General features: G+C 39.3%; 1 protein-coding gene and 1 long non-coding RNA gene across 3 annotated transcripts in view; one reads left to right on the top strand and one right to left on the bottom strand.

Moving 5' to 3' along the window:
- The window catches only part of F13a1 (coagulation factor XIII A chain), a 159130-nt gene that overhangs the window by 88305 nt on the left and 49153 nt on the right, over positions 1–21672 (bottom strand). For both annotated transcript variants that reach the window (XM_020185019.2, XM_020185020.2), the window contains 2 exons: positions 19506–19757; positions 649–767 (listed from right to left, as the gene is read on the bottom strand). In XM_020185019.2, coding sequence (XP_020040608.1) covers positions 649–767; positions 19506–19757 — 371 coding nt within the window. The remainder of the gene's footprint in view (positions 1–648; positions 768–19505; positions 19758–21672) is intronic.
- Positions 13630–21672, top strand: part of LOC141425701 (uncharacterized) — a 40702-nt gene continuing 32659 nt past the window's right edge. Inside the window, exons 1-2 of the long non-coding RNA XR_012450762.1 lie at positions 13630–14071; positions 14341–14444. This is a non-coding gene — a long non-coding RNA (uncharacterized lncRNA). The remainder of the gene's footprint in view (positions 14072–14340; positions 14445–21672) is intronic.

Here is a 21672-nt window from a genome sequence, read left to right as displayed (position 1 = left end):
TTTACAGAAGTTCTTATAGTAAATCATAGTTGAATTCATCCCCCCCATAATTTTCCTTTATTCCCCCCTCCCTCCATTCCTGGAATAGTTTCAACAGATCCCTTTTTGCCATTTTTATACATGAACATATATTTCCACCACATTCATCCTCCTACACCCTTTCCTTGTATCCTCTCCTTCCCACTGGTACCAATCCCCCAGACAGGACTCGTTTTACCTTCTGTTCTCCATTTAAATAACACTTTTAAAAAGTTATTCTTTAAGTTGGGCACACACCTTACAATATTCTTTATAACATTATCAAAATATATTTCTTTATAAGAAAAGGAAAATTTCAGTCCATTTCTGGTAGAACTAATGAGATTTCACAGGTCTAAGATGCCAGCCTATTTCTGGGTGACTTTACGTTATCCACAGAACTTCTGAACTCTGTAACATTTGGAATAAGAGGAATATATGTGGTTTCAACTGATAAATTATGCAGTTGTCTTTATAAGTCTCTGCTCCTATGCTCTCTGCCTTGGAATCTCAGATCCTGAAAAGCAGGAAACTGCACTTGTCTGATGTCCATACAAGGCACCCTGCGGTACTATGTGTGACAAAAATATTAAGTAAACGTCCTTGCCAATGGTCCATTGAGTGTCTCACCTGACCATAGCTCCAGCTTCTACTCTTGATGTCATTGAAGTCTCCATAAAAAATGACGCCGATGTCATTCAGGACATACTCTTGTCTTTCTTTCTCATCATCCAGATACACAGCGTCCTCTGTGTTGGGATTTGAACAAAATGACCATTACCAAGCCAGCCTGTTTTCAAATGCTTACAGGTTTATTTTGTTACTAAACTGAAATTTAATCAACCAAATGGAAAAACAATGTCTTGTGTTTCACAAAGCTTAGCTCATTTCCCAATTTTTTCAGCCATGGTGAACAGAATCGGCACCAAAGATCAGTCTGTAAATGATGACATTTGTCAGCAAAATGGTGACAAACTGGCTCCGAAAGTTCCAAGCTGCACAATTAAGTTGACATGACTCATTAAACATTTTGTGGTCCTGATGCACAGTAGATTCATGATCAAAATTCTATGATGCAGATGCAAATGTGCAAGACCCATCAAAAAATAATTTCTAATCTACTAATGTTAATAGAAAAGGAGCTGAATTGAAAATGATTTTAAAAATAAATCTGGAAACAGTGGCATAATTTGTCATGCCTGCTTTGTGGTCCATCGGGCTCAAGGAGGAGGGAGGCTGTAGGTTGTCTCCTTCTAGTGAAAAATCCTTATGGATGTGTTGGTAGGTGTGTGTGCCCACCAACTTCCCTGGTTAGCTTTGTTGTTGCAAAGTTTTTTTTTTTTTTCTGGTGGCTTTTATCTTAGGAAGGACTCACTCTTCACCTACTTATCTAGTTACCTGTCTGGTATTTATTCCAAGGCTCAGTGTGAGAACAGCAAAGCATCTTCAACACAATTCCACACAGGTATAGATTGCATTCAGATAAATTTACATGCCTGGAGCAGGATTGATCTTGAACAGGGCTTGGTTTACTATATTTATTTAGCCCAGGTCATTGACCATCCCTATTACCTTTGGGGGTTTTGTTCTCCTTATTTTCTGACCCATTTTATTACTCTCTCTCAAGTAGTTTTTCCCAACCTTGGCTACACATTAGAATCTATTAGAGATATTTAAAAATTCCTGACTCAGCTGGTTGAGTTGCTCACATCTGTAATCCTAGTTACTTGGGAGGTGGAGACCAGGAGGATTGCAATTTGTGGCCAGCCCTGGGGGAAACAGTTCACAAGACTCCATCTAAACCAATTTTTTAAAAGCATGGCATTATGCATCTGTTATCCCAACTAGGTAGGAAGTGTACATAAGAGGATCACAGTCCAGGATGACATCAGCATAAATGTGAGACACTATTCAAAAAATAACAATCAAAAAAGGGCTGGAGGTGTGGGTCAAGTGGTAGAGCACCTGCCTAGCAAGCAGGTGCTTGAGTTCAAACCCCAGTACTGCACCCCTGCCCCATTTCCCAATTCCCCCATGTTATGGATTGCGACTTAAATGTCTCCCTCCAATGGTCCATATGCTAAAGGCATTCCCAGCCTGTGGGAGGTGGTGGAACCATCAAGAGGTAGAATTTAGTAGGAGAAAATAAGGTTATTGGGAACATACCCTTGAAGAAGATACTGGGTCCACAGTCCTTTTCTCTCTCTCTGCTTCCCAGTTCCCATGAAGTAAATAGGTTTCCTATGCCATATGTTCTGCCGTGACATATTGCCTTGTCACAGGCCCAAAAACAATAGTCATGTGGCTGTGGACTGAGACCTTCAGTCAAAATAAACCTTCCCTTCCTTTAAATTGTTTTGTCTTAGTTGTTTTCTCATTGCAACCGAGGGCTAGTATAGCCAGGCTGACATCTGGGTCAGTTGAGTCAGAATCTCTAGGGTGGGATGAGATCCAAACATCAGAATTTTGTTTTATTTTAGTTTCCTAGCGATTCTCATACACAACTGAAGTTGAAATGGATGTTGTAGCCCCTCACTCCACAAAGAGACCCGAAAGACAGCAGAGCCAGTATCGCCTGGGGGCTTGTGAGAATCACAGAGCCTTGAGGACCTTCTCAGTCTTGCTGACTCACATCTGCATGGTAACAAGATCCCTGGGGCAGTTGTGAGCACAGTAAGACTAAAGAGTTCTGCTCAGTCTGACCAGCTTTGTGGGTTTCATTGAATCCTTGGGTAATTCCCTGGTTTTGTCTGGTCTTCTGCACTTTGTTGTACCTTTCTCTTCTGTTCTCTGCCTCTTGCCTACCATTTGCCTAGATTCGTGCCAACACACACACTCTCTCTCTCTCTCTCTCTCTCTTAAAATATACAGTCAGCCTTTCACATCCTTGGGTTTCAAATCTGAAGATTCAACTATTCATAAATTGAGAATATTTGGAAAAAATTGCATCTGTAATTTTTTGTTCTAATTTTCTAAAAATTACAGAGCAGAAATGATTTACATAGCATTTATATTGTATTAATCATTATAAGTAATCTAGAAATGATTTAAAGCACACAGGAGGACATACACAAGTTCAAGTACTACACCAATTATATAAAGGATTTGAGCATCTGTAGGTTTTGTTGTCCTGCAGAGGATACCAAACCTGGAACCAATGTCCTGTGGATATGAAGGATGACTGTATATTTCAAAGTTCAATAAACTGCACACATTTAAAGTGCACAATTTCACGATTTTCAAGATAATAAACATATCTGTCACCCTAAAAGTTCTCTGTCACCTCTGTGATTCTCTCTTCCCCAACCTGTCACCCCATCTCCACTCCAGGGAACCATTAGTGGTCCTCTGTCACTGTAAACTGTCTAGAGTTTTATATAAATAGAATCACACATATGCTTTTTTGGAGGTCTGTCTTCTTTCACCTAGGATCCACTATATGAAACTAATCCATTGTCTATCAATGGTTTGTTCCTCCCAAAACCATTTCATCCTTCCAGAGTTACACAACAAATATGCCCCAGTTTCCCGTTGGCCCTGGAAGGTGTGAATTACGCTGCCTTTTACCTGCCGGCCTGGCTGAGTTCAGGAGGCAGCATTGCCATTAGTACTAATCTCTGTACAGTTTGGCAACACATACTGAGGACACTTAACCACAACTCGAGCATCATTCCCAAGCGGGACTAACCAGAGGCGACACATGCAGAGCTGACAGCTGAGTTCGAGATTGAGGTCAATATTTCTAAGTAAATGCATGAAAAACACTTTTATTTTAAGGGAACATAACACAAGAATGCATGTGAAGGGCTTTAAACATTTATATTCACATAGTTGCCTACCAGATGCTAGCAAACATCTAGAAAATGAAAGTCTACTTGTGTATTTTGTGGGGTTTTATTCTTTTACAATAGTAGTTCAACTCTTCTGACTATTGCAGAAGTAACCATCTTATCAGATGGGTTTAAAATACTTGTTGTGGAGATAGAATCTCTTCTTCAGACCTGTGATGTCTGGCATTGTCATTTTGTGATGCTTCTGAAGTACGATGCTATAATATTTCCCTTTAATGGAAGATGTGCATGGATATCTCCTATAAGAAATTAGAGTACACAATAAAGTGCAGTAATGTGAACAATTGGTATAAAATAGGTTAATGGATCAGAATAGGTAGCCCAGAAATAGGTATAATTGCATGCCTGTGCTGTTCTCTGACTAATGTACATAAAGGAGATATCAATGAGAAGGATGAGCTACTTCATTAAGTTTTTTTAACTCAGTTTTTTTGCTTGCTAGGCAGATGCTCTACCACTTGGTCAGCCTTTCTTCATTAAATTCAGTTGGGAAAATGACTGTTAGGGATGAGTACATTTTATATATCTCAAAATAAACTGAAAATTAATTTAAAATCTGAATTTTAGAAAAATGAAAGTGTAGGAAACTTACAGTAAAATAAAATAAAGGTGAGTATTTACTTGATCTCTAGGTAAGAAATTTTTATTTATTTATTTATTTATTCATATGTACATACAATGTTTGGGTCATTTCTCCCCTCTCCCCCGACTCCCTCCCTTACCACCCTCCCTCTCCCTCCACTCCCTCACCACCCTCCCTCTCCCCCCACTCCCTCAATACCCGGCAGAAACTATTTTGCCCTTATCTCTAACTTTGTTGAAGAGAGAGTATAAGCAATAATAGGAAGGAACAAGGGTTTTTGCTAGTTGAGATAAGGATAGCTATACAGGGAGTTGACTCGCATTGATTTCCTGTACATGTGTGTTACCTTATAAGTTAATTCTTCTTGATCTAACTTTTTCTCTAGTTCCTGGTCCCCTTCTCCTATTGGTCTCAGTTGCTTTTAAGGTATCTGCTTTAGTTTCTCTGCATTGAGGGCAACAAATGCTATGTAGTTTTTTTAGGTGTGTTACCTATCTTCATATCTCTCTTGAAGAAATTTTTATTCAAACAAAAGTAATAGAAGAAAGTCACTAAGGCAATGCTAATGCATGTTATTTAATGTAAGTGTGAAATCTGAATTTCAGATACAATGCAATGTAAAGCATAGGATTAATTGGGGAGATATTTTCAGCAATAGTTTCAATTTACTTACAAATGTTGGCAGATGTTCCCTGTATGTAAAGCATTCCAACAAATTGAAAAGGAAACCATAGTGTGTGAAAGGTCAGCAAAGGAAAACCAGTTCATGGAATTGGAAAAGTAAATGGAAAATAAATATACAAAAACAACTTTTACTGATCCAAGAACTGCAAAATAATGTAAATAATGAAATTCGTATTTTACCTAGAGGTATATGTATTTTTATGACATTATTATGTTGAATATGCTTTGAACAACTAGTCCCCAGCTGGTGGTGCTTTCTTGACAGGTTCTGAAAACTTTAGGAGGTAGGACTTAGTTGGAGGAAGTAGATCATTGGGGCGGAGGTCCTTGGGGGATATCTTGTGCCTGGCCCCTTCCAGGTCTGCCTCTGCTTCCTTGGCCACCATGATGTGAAGTGCTCTGTTCTGCCACATGTTTCTGCCACCATGCTGTCTCTGTCCCACTATGGACCCAGAAACAATGGAGCCAGTTGTGATAGACTGAGCCCTCTGAAAGTATAAGCCAAAGGAAATCTTTCCTCTTGTGCCCTTGCCATTCTTAGGTATTTGGATGCAACAACACAAAAGCCTGACCAACACAAATATGTACTTTTAAATGAGCTTAAAGTTATAATACTCAATACAGCTAACATGTACTGAATTACCAGTCTACTGATGGGATTTCAATTGCTACGATATTTCAAAATGGAACTTACAATTATATCGTTAGTCTTAAAAAGACCTACAGTCTTTTTTTCTAGAGTATGAATCCCTTTATCCAATGGAAATAATTCAGAGATGCATCAAAATGTCTATATAAGATTTGCTCCTCATAGTACAATTTATGGTGCAAAAAATAGGAAAAGATCTGAAATGTCCCCTAATTTCCCCACATAATGGAATAGTCATATACCCATTAAAATAAACTTTGAAAGAATTTTTAATAATACTAAAAGCTTTATACATAGAAAAGTGAAAACTTAAATGGGGAAATAAATCATATATTAAATGCGTTCAATTATGCAAAAAGAAGTAAAAACCTGAAGATAGTTTGGTCAAGATTATTGATATATCTACATCTACCTTCCCTACTACTGTAGATTGCTTTAAGTGATTCAAAAGTATGCATATATTAATTCCACTACATTGGGGGAGCTAGAAAAAATGCCCTCAGCATCTCTAGAAGAATCAAGGAATTCTTAGAACAAACAAAAAATGTGTAAGTACGAGAAAGGCATAGCATAGAAGACATTCAGAAAGCCCAATATCTGCCACAGGGCACTTTACTGTAAGAAAGCACATTAAGAAAAGAAGAAAATTATCAAAGATACAGCAGAAAAAACTTCCCAGAGCTGAAGGCAGACTTACAAATACAGTACCTGGAAACAACAGTAACAAAAACACCTGGATACAAATTGTTTGAATGTCAAAACTTCAAAGAAAAAGCATAAAACTTAAGGGCTTCACATCTTGTATTCTAAAGCAAATTGATATCAGCAAGGATCAGTAATGACTTATTTTGACCTAAATTTCTCTTTGAAAATTCCAGTTTCTCTACTTAAAATTTTTCTGAAAGATCTTAAGCTAAATGGTTTTCTATGTGTGTCTCTGTCTCTGTTTCTCGCTCTGTCTCACACACACACACACACACACACACACACACACACGAGACAGAGAGCAGGAGGAACATTTGAAAGTGGAGTGTGGTAATGGTTTTGAGAGTGTACACATAACTTCAAACTCATCAAGTTGTCTACATTAAATATGCACAACTTTTTGTTAACCATATCTCAGTAAAGTGGTATTTTAAAAAGTTTGTCTCACTTACACACAATAAATAATAAATAAATAAATAAATAAATAAATAGGTAGATGAATAACTACATAAACAAAATTGCAATTTTTAGCTCTGTGCATTACAAAGAACTAGAGAAAAAAATCAACCAATGTAGCAATTAGCACCCTTGAACCTGGATTATCATCTCTGGGGTAGTCAGTTTTCTATTACTGTGAAAAGAAAAACACCTGAGATGATCAATTTATAAGGAGCAAAGGTTCATTTTGGCTCATGGTTTTGGAGGTTTTGGTGTATGATCACTTGACTCCATTGCTTTTGGGCCTGTGACAAGGCAGCACATCATGATGGGAATACGGGGCAGAAGAAGCTATGCACCTCATTGTGGACAGTAAGTGAAAAAAAGAGAAAGGAAGGCACGGGATAGGATCCCACAATCCCCTTCAAAGACACTCGCTCCATTATCTAACTTCCTTCCTCTAGGCTCCACCTCTTAAAAGTCCCACCATCTCCCAATATTGCCACAGGCTGGGAACCAAACCTTTAGGACATGAACGTTTTTCAGGACATTTCAGATCTAAACTGTAACAGTCTCAAAGTACAGTCCTCTCGCCTCCCCCACAACCCTGGGGAGGTACCTGGGCTGTTTGAGAGCTTGAGCTTCAAAATAGCCATGGGGTAGCTATGACTTTCGACTACATTCCACTCATTACAGCTCTGGGTCAGGAAGTATACAGGACTAATCTGGAACATTTTTTTCTGACATAAAATAAGGAGGTGATCAAAGATTCCAGGGGTCATGAAAAAGGAATCAGGAGCCAGCTTACAGGTGCTCTCACTTGACAAAGATGGAAAAGTTTAAGTAACGAAAATAATAGTCACTGCAAAGGATTAGTGTACATGAATTATCTCAGTATTTATAAATTAATAATGATTTAAAAAGTGTGTTGGTCACCTTTGTGGCATGCTAGGAACCAATTTATAAATTTGGAAATGGAGAAATGAAAGGGCATATTAACTTTACTTTGAGGTAACAAACTAATTGTTGCTAATAAATACAGAAGTTACAGCAGAATTAGAATATCACCATTTTGCAATTTCTAAGAAATAACTGGTTAAGGCTGAACTCAATAATTAAAAGAACTTCATGATGGATGAACTAATAAAACCTGATTCTACTGGTGAGTCTAAACATGTATATCTCTTGATTGGTTAAATGCCCTGAGAAGCATATGACATGACTAATGGAGTTCTCCCCCTTCCCTGACAAGACAATTTTTGAAGAGGAATTTAATCTTGTCTCTAGACCTTACTAACTGCTTAACAGAAAGTATCACAGGAGTTAGAGAAACATATTTCATGACACTAGGGGACAGAATCAGCAAAATTAAGAATATGGCAACTTCTACAAATGACCCAATTTCAGCAACAAGTTTGGGGCAGGAAAACAATCACATCTAACTAGACCTGATGATTCAATATTGTATTCTACTCAAGTTAGTCTATAATGTCAATGTGAACCCAACCAAAATGCAACTCAGATTTTTTTAGAACTCTGCATGTTGATTCAAAAGTTTGTATGGAAGGAATAATGTGAAAAAAAAGCAGCAAAGTAAAATGTTAAAAAAAGAAGAAAACCAGGTTTTCTGCCCATTGGTGAATTGTTCCTTTCTCTATGGCCTGTGCCATGCCATGCCACCAACAGTCCTACTTGTAAAGGTAGACGAGTCCCTCCTCACTTTGGTTTAAGAGGGTTTAGCAGAAGTGATACATGCAGGGGACATACACGTGTTTGCACAGCTGAGTGTGCTGTTGGCTGTCACCAAGAGAAAAACACGCTGGCAGCCCACTAGTCAAGGGGTGAGCATCTCAGCTGAAGCAGAGCTGGCCAGTCAAGCCACATCCAGATTAGCACAACCCCAGGTCCCCGAAAATAAATGCACACTGTTGTATGCCGCTAAGATTGCCTGGTCCTTTTTCTTTATGGAGTATTACTGTGACCATAGCTAACTGAAATGAAGCTTTAGGTCAGTGTAATTTTGGCATGGTATAGCAATATGCAAATACATGGATGGAGCTAGATATATATTTGATCTTAATATATGATAGAGACAACATTTAAGGTCACTGGGTAATGATAGATCTGATCAATACATGGTTATTTGACATCTGGCTATCTATACACTATCTGTATACACTATATATCTATATAGTAGATATGTATATACACTGCATGGGAGAGTAAGTAAAACGTATGATACAATCTCATTTGTGATTTAAAAATATTCAAACTCTAGGTATGCATTATGGGCACTATCTGGGGAAGAAACATCAGTAAGATCATTTTTTCCACCTTATAGAAAATTTATTGATAGGTCTAAGAGCTGCATGGGTGTCTCTTCTTACCAGTTCTTAACTCACCTAACATGTTCCAGATAAGAACAGTACAGAAACACAGCATTCAACAAATATGTGAAAGGTTGCTCAGCTTCACTAATGATTACAGAGATATGAGCTAAAATAACCATGAAATAGCCATGATTCTTCATTATATTGGCAAATATTTAAACAAATGGTAACATCTAGTACCAATGAAGGCATGAAGAAATGAATGTTTTCATGTATTGTGTCTGAATTTTAAAACAGCACAGCCTTTTCAAAGGGCAACTTGACAGTATCTATGCAAATTTAAAATATGAACTTACTTTGACCAAGCAATGCTGTTTCTACAGGTCTACAGAAGCATATTTGTACAAAATGCATGTACAATACTCAATACACTATGGTGTGCTACAGTGAAAATACTTGTAAGTAAATAAGTTATTGCAAATCTTAATAGTTGCAAATAAAAGACCAAATTTCTTGTGGTACAACCATATCAAGCAGCCATTAGAGAGAATATGTACGTACCGCTACAGAAAACGCTCCAATATACACTGCATGGGAGAGTAAGTAAAATGTATGATACAATCTCATTTGTGATTTAAAAATATTCAAACTCTAGGTATGCATTATGGGCACTAATGTGTAAAATCCTAGTGAAATATCTGTAACAAGTTCACATACTTGGTATTCCCTGGGGATTCTCTAGGATCGGGGACTCAGTGAAAATGGGAGTTTGCTTTTTATCATATATATGTGCACATATGTATAATTGGAAAAGTGTATTCAATTGTCAATTAAAAATGAAAAACACTCAATATATATTAACTGGATGGAAATGCACCAAATGTTAACAGTGGGAGTCACCAACTTTAGCTGTATGAGTTCTTCCTATGCTTTCATTATTTTTTATTTCTATAATATTTTTATTTCCATAATAAGACATTCATAATCAGAAATGGATATTTTTACAATGTGTTTGCATTTATGTGAAACTACCTGTTTAATAAGGGATTAACAAGTCCAACTTTTGTGCATTGGTTTTTCTTTAAGAGCACTAGGGTTATATTCTTTTTTGTTTCAATGTTCTCATTAAATGTCCTTATATTAACATTTTCTTCTTTCTTTAAGCCTCTCTCTACCCTTCCCAGCAGAGGAAACCTCGTTTCCTTATATCTTATGAATATTGGGTTAACATTCATCCTACTGCATGAAGATGGTCATTTTCTGACTGTAAATTTAATTTTATTGAAAATATGTGTACTTAGTATTTACTATGTGCCAGGAACTTCCAACATCTGTATAAAAACAAATTAGCTCATTGAAACTCATAGTGTCCCTATGACAAAGGTATTTCATTATCCCCATTTTATGGATGAAGGGTCTGAGGCACAAGCCAAGCAACTTTCCCAAAACCATCCTGCTGGTAAGACTTGAAGCCAGGATTTGAATATTAGCTGCCTCCTATGTAGGCTGAGACTCTCACGACAAAGGGACCAGGGTTCTGTGTTCCTATTCCCTAGCACAAGGGTAGGAGTAGCACTAACAGCATGGTGGGTAGTCAGTCAGTGACTCTGCAAGAGTGAGAGATGATGTTGGAAGCCTAGAGAGCGAGAGAGAAGTCCAAGAAAATGAAGGATTTACCTGTGGACTTTGGGTTATTATTGATGGGAAGTTATAAATTTGGAAACTATAAATAGGAGGAGTTTTGTGGCTCCATACTAGGCCACCCTTTTCCTTCCAGCAGCTGAATTAAATCCTACCTCAAACCAGGCAGGCATAATCAGGAATCCTCAACAAGGCAAAGCAGTCCAATGGGAAGCCTCAATTTTAATTTTAAATTTATTTATGATTTTTAAAGAAGATTGAGGGTGGAGAGCTGTTTTATTTCCCCTGTTTTTATTCATATCTGTCACTTTAAAATATAGTTGTCCAAAGCTAGGTGAAAAAAATACACATCACCATGGAAACTCCAAAAAACTCTCTACAGGAGTTTAAAGCTAATAAAAATAGGGAATTTTAATCATATTTGCCTCTGAAGATTTTTTGTTGGCCTTTGGTGCTGTTTTTGTTTGTTTTATAGTTTTGGGTTGGGATCAGAAGAGCAGTGAGTTTTAGCAGTTCCAAGGGGAAAGCTGGTTTCTGCTCAGTAAAGCTCTGTTGGCAGGAAAACGAATAGCTCACTGTTCTAGAAGTCCAGCATTTTGGACTGTTAGATGGTCAGGGTTGTGCATGCTTGTGTGTAGTGTGGGGTCTGGAAGCTTCACTTCTTAGTTACATGAGGACAGAAAGGCTAGTTAGGATCACATAGGTCCCAGAATGGGTGCGGTTTCACCATGGGCCTAATGACAATTTTGGATTGTCAGCAGCATTTGGAAAACAACCATCACTACAATAAAACTCAAAAGGAAAACAGACTACATACAGTACCATTGATAAATGTGACACAGAATCTCCACTGCGTCCCCAGAGTGGCTCTGACACCAGAACAGACCTTCAAAAGGCCTTGTAAAGATGTGCCCTGTAAAGACTAACAGCTTACATGAGGCCAGCAGTAAAGAAGGATGATTTCATTTACTTTACTGTTTCTCTGGTGGGAATAGTTGGGTAGTGAAAAAAAGAAAATTGTGGGGCTACGAAATTTTAGGACTCACTTATAAGGCTGATTTCAGGCACCCTTGGAAATGACCACTGGCCTCCTGACCCAGAAAAGGTAAGAATTTATCACAGACACATAAAGATGAATGCCAAACCCATTGATTTTATAGCTAGATAGCCTCTTTGGGGGAAGGAAGACCATTCATCACCACTTGGACTGAAAAATTCCTTTTCCTGTTTACATGCTATTTTAAAGTTAAAGCAAGTATATTTCCAGCATTATTAGGTTCAAGCCTAGAAAGGCAAGAGCTCAGGGATTAAAAAAACTATGGTGCTGGGAAGGCCCTTAAGTAGGCCAGAGACTCCAAGAGACTATTCATATCAGGGGTTGATCTTGTTTCTCATCTTTTAGGAGGAAAGATGGTTTGGGCCTTTCAAAAAGGCAAAATGTGTCACTTCTTTAGTGAAAGGAGGGATTTAGAATGAGGGGACTAGGAATCACTTCACATGCCTCCCCTGTATATAAAGGCTCAATGTCACTAATGAAAGAGGGAAGACTTATGTCGGGAGCCTGCAATCACTTAGAGGGAGTGGCTCCATCTGCAGAGCAAATGTGACTCCAGATTGGTGTCATCATGATATGTTTTTCCATCTCAAAGTAAATCAGAAGGGGTGGCAACTTCTAGCAGACTGTTGTGTGCTGTAGGCGTATTAGGAATAGCTTCCTGTCTCCGAGAGTTGTGAAACACTGGACCATATGAAGGAATGGCATTTCCAGAGACTGTATTTTTTATTCTGGACGGCTCCAGAGCTGCTGCCTTCCTGACATGGTTTAATACTGTCACTTTGGAGGCCTTACCTTTGACCTATTAACTCTGGGATGTAATGAGTTCATGAAACACTGGCAAGTGGCCCCTCCATGGTTCACTTGCCCCACAAATGCACTGTGTTACCCTGCAGTGCATCTTGGGAAGTTTATTCAAAACTGCTGATTGACGAGTTTTGCTGGTGATGGACTTTTCAGTTTAGGTATCATCAGAAGACAGACTATTATTTGTGAAGCAATTCTACAAGGAAATGCCAGAGCTTCCCCACTTAGCACATATTCTTTGAGGGAACCTGGCCCTTGCTGGTATGCTTTCGTTTCTATTTTTTTTTTCCCAGAGAAAATTTTCATTTGATCTTATAGCTATCAACCTGATTTTATTTTTGTTTTTTTATTTATTTTATAAGGGCAGGACTTCCCAACATTGATAGATCATCATGGAATCTTCTCAGCTGGCCATCTGCTTCTCATGTCTCTTGCGGGATGACAATGAATTTTGTTTTAAAAACTAAAGTGTTTTCTCTGATTGAGTCAATACACAAGTTTTTGCTCCAGTTTGTTTCCTAATTTTCTATATGACCTTGGGAAATGTATATAACATCATGAGCTTGTTTTCTTTCTTGGAATGTCAGCCTAATAATCCACTCCCAGCCTCTCAAAGTGGTGATTATTAATTCAGTTCAGCAAACATGCCTTTCACTGAGCTCCATCTCTGTGCCAAACACCTGTGCCAGGTTGAATGCGATAAGGGTTGCATTTTCCAAAATTTGGAAGCTAGGGAGACACTGCCTATGAGCATACTTGATGAGTATAAGGAATTCCACATGAAGGGATTGTAAGCCACATGCATTGGTAGATGAGTAGAATTCTGCACTAGACCCTTCCAATCCTGCTCATTCCAGAAACATCTTGTAAACAGCTTTGACCTTGGTCCTGGGGTCACCTATGTGGCACTGAAAAGAATGCTTACTGTGAGCTTTCCAGGGTCCCTTCTGATTACAGTGCCACGCTGCATGATGCTCTCTTGGCATAGAAAGGATAAACAAGGCTCAAAGTGATCCAGACTCAGGGAAGGGTGACGGTAGTCTTCCCTTTTACATGGGGGATAACTTCCAAGACCCCACTAGATATCTGAAATATCGCAGAGTGCTGAACCCTCCACATGTGATGTTTTCCCTGCATGCCCAGCAACATTGGCACACAACCTGTTCTTCATGGGTCATAGCCTGCTGCCTCCTTTGCAGCACTACTCTTGCACTTTGAGACCATTATGAAGTAAAACAAGGACTGCTAAACACAAGCACTGTGATACCACAACAGTTGATCTGATACTAAGACACTACCAAGTAACTGACGGTAAGTAGCAGATACAGTGTGGATACTGGGGACAAAGGGTGATTCATGTCCAGGATAGCAGGGACTAAGATGTTGTGAGAGACAGGTGTAAATCACACTCATGCAACTTAAAGCTTACCAAATCATAATTTGGTCTTGTTTCTAATCATTTAGGAAGAAAAATGGTTTGACTCTTTCAAAAAGGCAAAATACATCACCTCTTTAGTGAAAGGAAGGATTTACAGTGAAGGGATTAGGAATGATTTCACTTGCCTCTCCTTTATATAAAGGCTCAACGTCTCTAATGAAAGATTATGCTGGGAGCCTGCAATCACTCTTACAGGGAGTGGCTTCGTCTGCAGAGCAAATGTGACTCCAGGCTGGTGTTATTGTGGTAAGTTTTTCCATCTGGAACATTTCATTTAATATTGTCAAATTATTTGGATCTCGTATAACTGAATTCTCAGCATCTAAAACTATAGATAAGGAGAGACCATTTTATTAAATAAACCATTTTATTAAACAGAAGCATCGAATAGAGGGTTAAAATTTTGACATAAGTTTTTGGAAACTTTATAAAAATCCGATTAACCAACTCTTTGATTGCTGCTGCTCACATGCTGTTCTAGAGGATGGTGAGGGTACAAAGACAAGCTACTCTCTGGTCTTTCCCTGATCCCCAACTATGCCAGGGACCCCTGTTTAATGTTCTTGTCATGCCCTGACTTATTTCAGTACTTTTTACAATTGTAATTAAATTTTATTAGTAGCTCACTTGTAAAAATCCTTGTTACTTGGTCTATGTGGGAAAAAAAAACCACCTGTCTTTTTCATTGCCATATCCCATGAGTTGAGTTCAACACTGACTCTTAATATTTATGAATGAATGAGTAATGTTGTTGTACTTTGCATGGGTAATTGTGGCTGTGGGAGAGGACACACCATCAATATTTGTGGACTGATGGATTAATGGCTCAAGCCTGGGGGTGTTATTCTGTTCTGAGTTCAGAATTTCTCCATGAGAAAGGGGTGTTGGTGATTGCCCCTCTGAAAGAACCAGTCCTAGGGAACTGCATTCTGCACTGAAGGGTGGAAACCACCATGTGTATTCAAAGCAAATAGTCTAAGGGTAAATTTAATAATAAAATACAAGCTAGTCATATTTCTTTATGCTCTATTAAAAACATCAAAGATATTAGAAACATGATTTCTTTACATTCAGTTAAATTGATTTCTTTGTTTAAAGGAAAAATTACCCTGAATAAACAAGTAGAAATACTAGATGCTAACTTGGTGTTAGATGCCAACAGAGAACTCTATACACATATCACTCACAAGCACACTCCCCCATGTTTTTTGACTCTTTTCAAGATGGTAAGGTCTGAGATTACAGTTACCACTTATCTGCGGTGATAGGGTGCAGTGAACCTAAAAAGTAGTTACTTGGAATTATTAAAAGAATGCAGCAAACGTTTATGAAATGTCCAGTATGTACCAGGCACTCAGTGGGATCCTGGTGACATGGGATTGAATGAGGCAAGGGAAAGTATTAATGGGTGATGTAGAGGAGCAATGAGCTGTGGAGAGGAGGAAGACCCCAGGAATAAAGAGATGCCCAACCAAAACCAATGACTTAATACTGCCAGGGAACCCAGCAAAGGCATTGAAACCTAAGCTTGTCAGAACTCACTAACACCAAGGACACACTACCAAATGGGAACACTTGACATTGAAGCAGTGAAATACATTCAGCAGTTTGGAGTCTGTCAGTGGTCAGAAAAGCAAGATGGACCAGAAAGAATGCTCAATTCACCCATGCTGCCTTTGTGGTGTGGTTCTGTCCCCAGCACCCTACAGAAGGGCTCCCTCATAGAATGGACCAGAAGCCCAGTTGGCATTATCAGCACTAAGCACAGTTCTCCCTGCATCCACCATGCCCTCTCTCGGGTGGTATTGCTATTGATTCTGGTTAATGATTTAGTGGTTAAGGAGGATAAATTGCCTATGAATGCAAAGCAGGCTGACACTCCCCCAGGAGCACAGCTGAACATTCTTCATCAGTAAGCACTGTACGAGCTGTGTGGGGGAGCTTTCTGCCCAAGGCCCATTGCTTCCTCGGACCTTACTGCCATAAGTGGAGTGTGGCGTTTCCAGAATCTCGAGATGCTTCCCTTTGCTTCCCTGTTATCTTTTGCACCTGAGCAATGGTTTCACCCTCTTTTGACCTGTTTTCCAGTTGCTCAATGAGTCCCTTGTCATGTATTAACATCTGCAAGCACAAAACCACCACGGGGATTACCAGTTACTGCTCAGTGTACTTGGTTGTCGTGAGAATCATCATGCTGACCTCCTTTCTGGGTTAGGCCTTGGGTGCTAGGCTGCAAAACCACATAGTGAGGGAAACTAGATGAACTCTTTCTCCCATTTCACAAACATCCCCTGGAAGATCTCAATGTGCATTAAGATAAGGAGGTTAAAAGGAATTTTCTTAAAAGCTGACACCAGACATTTTCTTCTGAAGGGGGTGTTCTTCAAAAAGGTGTGGCCCCCAAAAGTCTGGTTGTCCAGGGTGCCCAAACAGCAAGTTTAAAACCTTGCTGAATCCCTCTGCATTAGGAAAGGATTTCTTCCTGGGAGGGAATCAGAGCTTGGAGAACAAGGAAGATGGTTGGGAGAGAGATGAGAGGTGGTGAAGGTGGAGAGAGACTGGGATTAAGTTCATGGAGGAGTTAGCGAATTTTTAAGAAGAATAAATTCTACTCTCCCACTATTGTTTTGAGATTATTATCTAAACCAGTTATTCCACTCAGTAATCTGAGCCCACCCCAGGAACTGGCTAGAAATCAAAATTCTCAGGCTCCACCCCAGACCCACTCAATTTGAGGATGCTGCACAGAAGCCTTAAGGAGCTGAACAGGTGAAGAAAGTCCTTGTCTCTTACTCAGTACTGAATTGCAAGTAAGACACTCACAGACTTCTTGTTGCTGATGACATTGAAGAGGGTTGATGTTCTCATTTGGGGTCACAGGGTAAGGAATGGGGAGAATAGGATTCTTAGAAGCAGAGATGCCATGAGGACAGAAATACCCCAGGAATTTGTAGAAATGCTTACACTTCTACAGGTCAAGGAATTAAGGGAATCATGACTATTTTTCCAGTATTCAGGAGAGCAGCAGGGACCACCTGTCACATTTCTATAATGAGTTCACCTTTCACTCCCCCAATGACTGCTCACGTCTTCTCCTCCAAGGCTTCGGTCCTCCCTTGCTGCTTTTCTCAACATGTGACTTTGCGCTACCCTTCACTGAGAGAAAGACAATCACGAAATGGCAACAGCTGTATCCTTCCTCCACCAAATCTCAAAAATCTTTTATCTGCCCCTCTTTCTCAGTGCAGTGTCAATGGGTTACTTCTCTCAGGCCCTTTACCCATTCCTGGATCCCACCCACTCCAGGATTTCACTGTAAAGCCAGTGTTTCTCAACTTTAGCTTCAAGAGTCACCTGTAGAGCTGTGGAAAAACCCTGAAGTCTGGGGTGGCTCCAGACCCATTACATCAGAATCTGTGTGTGAAGAGTTGGGTTTAAACTCCCAGGTGGTTGCACTGTGCAGCCAAGGCCAAGAAATGCCTTTCTGCTGGTTTCTCTGTCCTGGTTCCTCTCCATCACCATAAAATCATAACACCCATATTCTCCTGTCCAAAACATTCTCCTTTGACATTCCCGTTAGCAGGAGGCTCTGCAGAATGTCTTCAATCCCTGGTGTCTTCACGTTCTCACCCCTTTAGACAGCAACCCATCTCCCTGGCCTCTGTCCTCACTGCTTTAGCGAAACAGTCCTTTTCAAGATTGTGTGTGACATCCATGTTTCCACAAAGAATGGCTGCTTTCTTTCCTTATGCAATTCAACTAATCAGCAGCTCAGCAGAGTCAGTTGGCATCTTCTTGACTCAGTGGATGCATCTGAATCTATCCTCTTTTGATTTCCTTGGACCTCACTGACTGTCCTTCTCAGGCCTTTGTTGACGTCTCTTTTGTCATGACTCTAATTGCTGGTGAACCAGAATCCATTTTGGTTTGTTCTTGCCCTTGATGTTGTCATATTCACATGACTACTTTGGCCAACTCTTTTGAGCTCTACATTCACTGACTCAAGTGCTTACTTTACATCTTCATCTGGATGTCTCACAGATACATTTATCATTCCATCCCTAGACTGGCCCTCTACCTCCCCTAGTAGACCCAGGTCTGAAAATGGCACCATCATCGACCCTGTTTGGCCAAGCCAGATCAGCTTCCAAACTGGTCTCTCTGGTTTAATCTCACCTTCTGCTCTGCACAGAAACACCAAGGTGAGGGGTCCTTCTATTGTGCCACAGCAAGTAGGGAAGGGACCACATTATCTCTACCTCTAGGCAATTTTAAGAACAGAAGTACTAGATAGCTGCTCACTGTGTATACAAGTGAAGGCCAACGTGATAATTATGCAGTCTAGAGTATTAAACTATCTACCCCCTGAATGGTTCTCTTGTACATCAAGCAACATGACTAGCACTTTTCATCTCAAAAGGCATGGCTACATAAATTGAAATGCATGTAGACATGTACCTCATTTTACATAGATGATGTAATCTAGAAAAGATGTGAACAAATTAAATTATGGATAAATCATATTCTTCCTTAAATACCTTAGCATGCTCAATTAGTTTTATGAAGCCTGCAACTTTCTTGTTGTGATGCAAAGAAAGTCAACAATAAACTCCTAATTTATTTATTTCATAAGTATGGATTTTTAAAGTTCAGTTTTCTTAGAACAGGCCACCTGTTCCATATTCTTTCATCTCACTCTCCTTTGCCAATTCCTCTACTGGACTCATAAGCTGATGTTCCTGAGGACTGGATACTGTACCTTATTTCTTCTCTGTATTTTCTCTCTAGGGCACAGATCGCTCCCAGATGTATGTGTCTGGTTCTCCTCTCCAGAGTCATATACTATTTGTCATTTCTGCTTGGATATCTACAGTTATCTCCAATGTACTGCTTTTGAACCCTTAGTTTATCTCTGAATCTTTATTCTCCATCTCTGCAAATAGTATCCCATCAGCAAGTTGCAAAATACCTTATGTCTAATTAAAGAGTTACTATAAAAGCAGCTCACCTGTGACCTACATGAGGCCCCATTAACATCTCCTGTTCGTAATGAACTCACTGTGCAACTGTAAGCAATCATCAATTAATCTGAGAATAAAGGTAGTGGCATTATCTTCACATGTACGGGTTTTACCCTCACATACTCTGAGCAGAAATTTTGCATTTTTCTCTCTTCTATAATCATTGAAAGCAGAATGTGTAGGAAAGGGAAGTGTTCTCTTAGACATGTCCTGCCACCCTCCAGAAGAGGCGCATTGTGATTACAGGAATTATTTAAAACGGGTAAGTGAAATGTGTGTCCCCTACCTTCACACCAAGGATTGAAGAGAATGTACGTGTCTGTTTCTGGGTCCCTGCGGGTCCGGAGTATGCCGTAGGGGGTCCACACAGCAACGTACATGCGGAATTTCCCCACAATGCACTCAGGGGAAGACTGGATGGACAGCCGGACAGACCTGTCCTCGCTCATGAGAACTTTGGCTCCCCACTTTCCGCTTTGCAGCTCTGAGACTATGGGCACCGGGATATAGGTGCCCTTGTTCTCCTGAGGGTAGCGACCTGTGAGAAGAAAGAAGGAGTGAGCAGATTGCACAGCCCGGTTTTGTTTTCACTGTTGGGTCGTGGCTGGAGGAGGGAGGTACTCCATGGGGCTTGACATAATAAAACGTAGGTTTGAATTTCATTTCTGCTACCAACGAGTATGATAGTAGCTGATTTTCCTGATTTCGAGACTCATATTTTTCATGTCTGTAAAAAATAAAAAGGATAACAGAGATTTTTGTTGTTGTTGTCTTAGCCTGTTTTCTGTTGTTAATAACACAATACCACAGACAAGGTAATTTATGAAGAAAAGTGGTTTATTTTTGGCTCACAATTCTGGTCCAAGGTAGAGCGGCCACATTTGGCAATGACCTTCTTGCTGGCAGAATCCCAAAGCAGGGATGGAGATGGAGCATGTGTGTGGGGGAGTCTCTTTTTCTCTTCTTATAAAGCCAATAGTAATCAATTATGGGGGCCGACCTTGCTGTCCTTATCTACTCCCAATCAACTCCCAAAGGCCCCACCTCTTAACACCATGTTAGATTGAGGTTCCACCCTCTTAATATCTCACAATGGGGATTAAATCTTAACATAAGTTTCAGAGAGGTCAACAATATTCAAATCATAGCAGTTGGGTGGATAATGAATTCAAACGAGATGCAGAAACACCAATTTAAATCCCAAAACAAAGTTTATATTCCCTGAAATTCTACCCTCTAAAAAGTTATAGTGTTTTTATTATATAGAAGTACTATTAGTACACCACAATGTTTTTAGGGCCATAAGGCAATTTTCTTTTTTTTATTCTGAACACAATTTCTTTATTTTTTATGGTAAGGTTATATCCTATGATATCGCACACAGTAGAGTAATAACGCATTTAGGGTTGCCTATACATAGTCATTTTTATATTCAACCTAAACACGTTTGCTGCTTGTTGCATTAATGACTTAGACTTATTATAGGCAATGGTTAAGAGTTCAGGCTCAATGACCTGGGTTTAAATCTTGGCTCTGCTACTTTTTAGCCTTGCAACTTCTGGCAAATTACTTGACTGTTACCAATCTTTTTTTCCTTCTCTTTATCTTCATCAGTAGGTGAGGATAATAATCCCATCTAATTCACAGAAAGGCAAAATAAAATAATACATATAAGATGCTTTGTGCATAGTTTCTCATGCATAATAAATACTTGAAAATTTTAGCTGTTATTTCAGCAGAAGATTAAACACCAGGTCTTTTTTTTTTTTACCATATTTCCAGGCTCATCATATTTAACGTTTAGGCTATCTCAAGATAAACCTTATTTTTTTATCACTGCCATTGTAGGCCACATTCATATTCCATGGTCTTCACCTCAGAACTAAATTCTGTCAGTGGTTTCCTGAGTTGTATAGAGTCGACCTCAGTCTTCCTTAACTCCTTAACTTGCAGTTTCATTTACGGCTTAGTGTAGCAAAGATCAAATTTAGAGCTATTTTAAACTGCAGAAATATCTCATTATCATATTTTCCAAATATAGATTAATTCATTTGACTTTAAGAGAGATAACAAGTAAGACAAGTCTGCAAGGTATTTTCGTTGTAAGCAGAAGACTGCTTAAGAGCAAAGCCTATGCACTCCAATTATTTTATATAAAGCATATAGAACATTCCACAACCAAACAAACGATGCTATGTTTTAGCTTCTCTGCTGATGGAGGCCTTAAAGATTCTTTGGTAGGCATATTGTCTTCAACAGAGCATTCTAAGCAGGTGGTTGTGTAAATCACTGCTGTGTAATTCTGTACAGATGCATAATTTTAATGAAAATAATGATTTAGACAGTGCAAACCAGGGAGAAAGAGTAGAACCCCAGTGTGCTGCTATGTGTTGGGGTATCAGTTAACCACAGTTCAGAATGAGTATCACATACACTCATCATAAATCCAACAA

The sequence above is a fragment of the Castor canadensis genome, chromosome 8, assembly GCF_047511655.1.
Source record: "Castor canadensis chromosome 8, mCasCan1.hap1v2, whole genome shotgun sequence".
Classification (NCBI taxonomy): domain Eukaryota; kingdom Metazoa; phylum Chordata; class Mammalia; order Rodentia; family Castoridae; genus Castor; species Castor canadensis.
The sequence above is the reverse complement of the archived record's forward strand: the minus strand, read 5'-3'. Positions and strand labels throughout refer to the sequence as shown.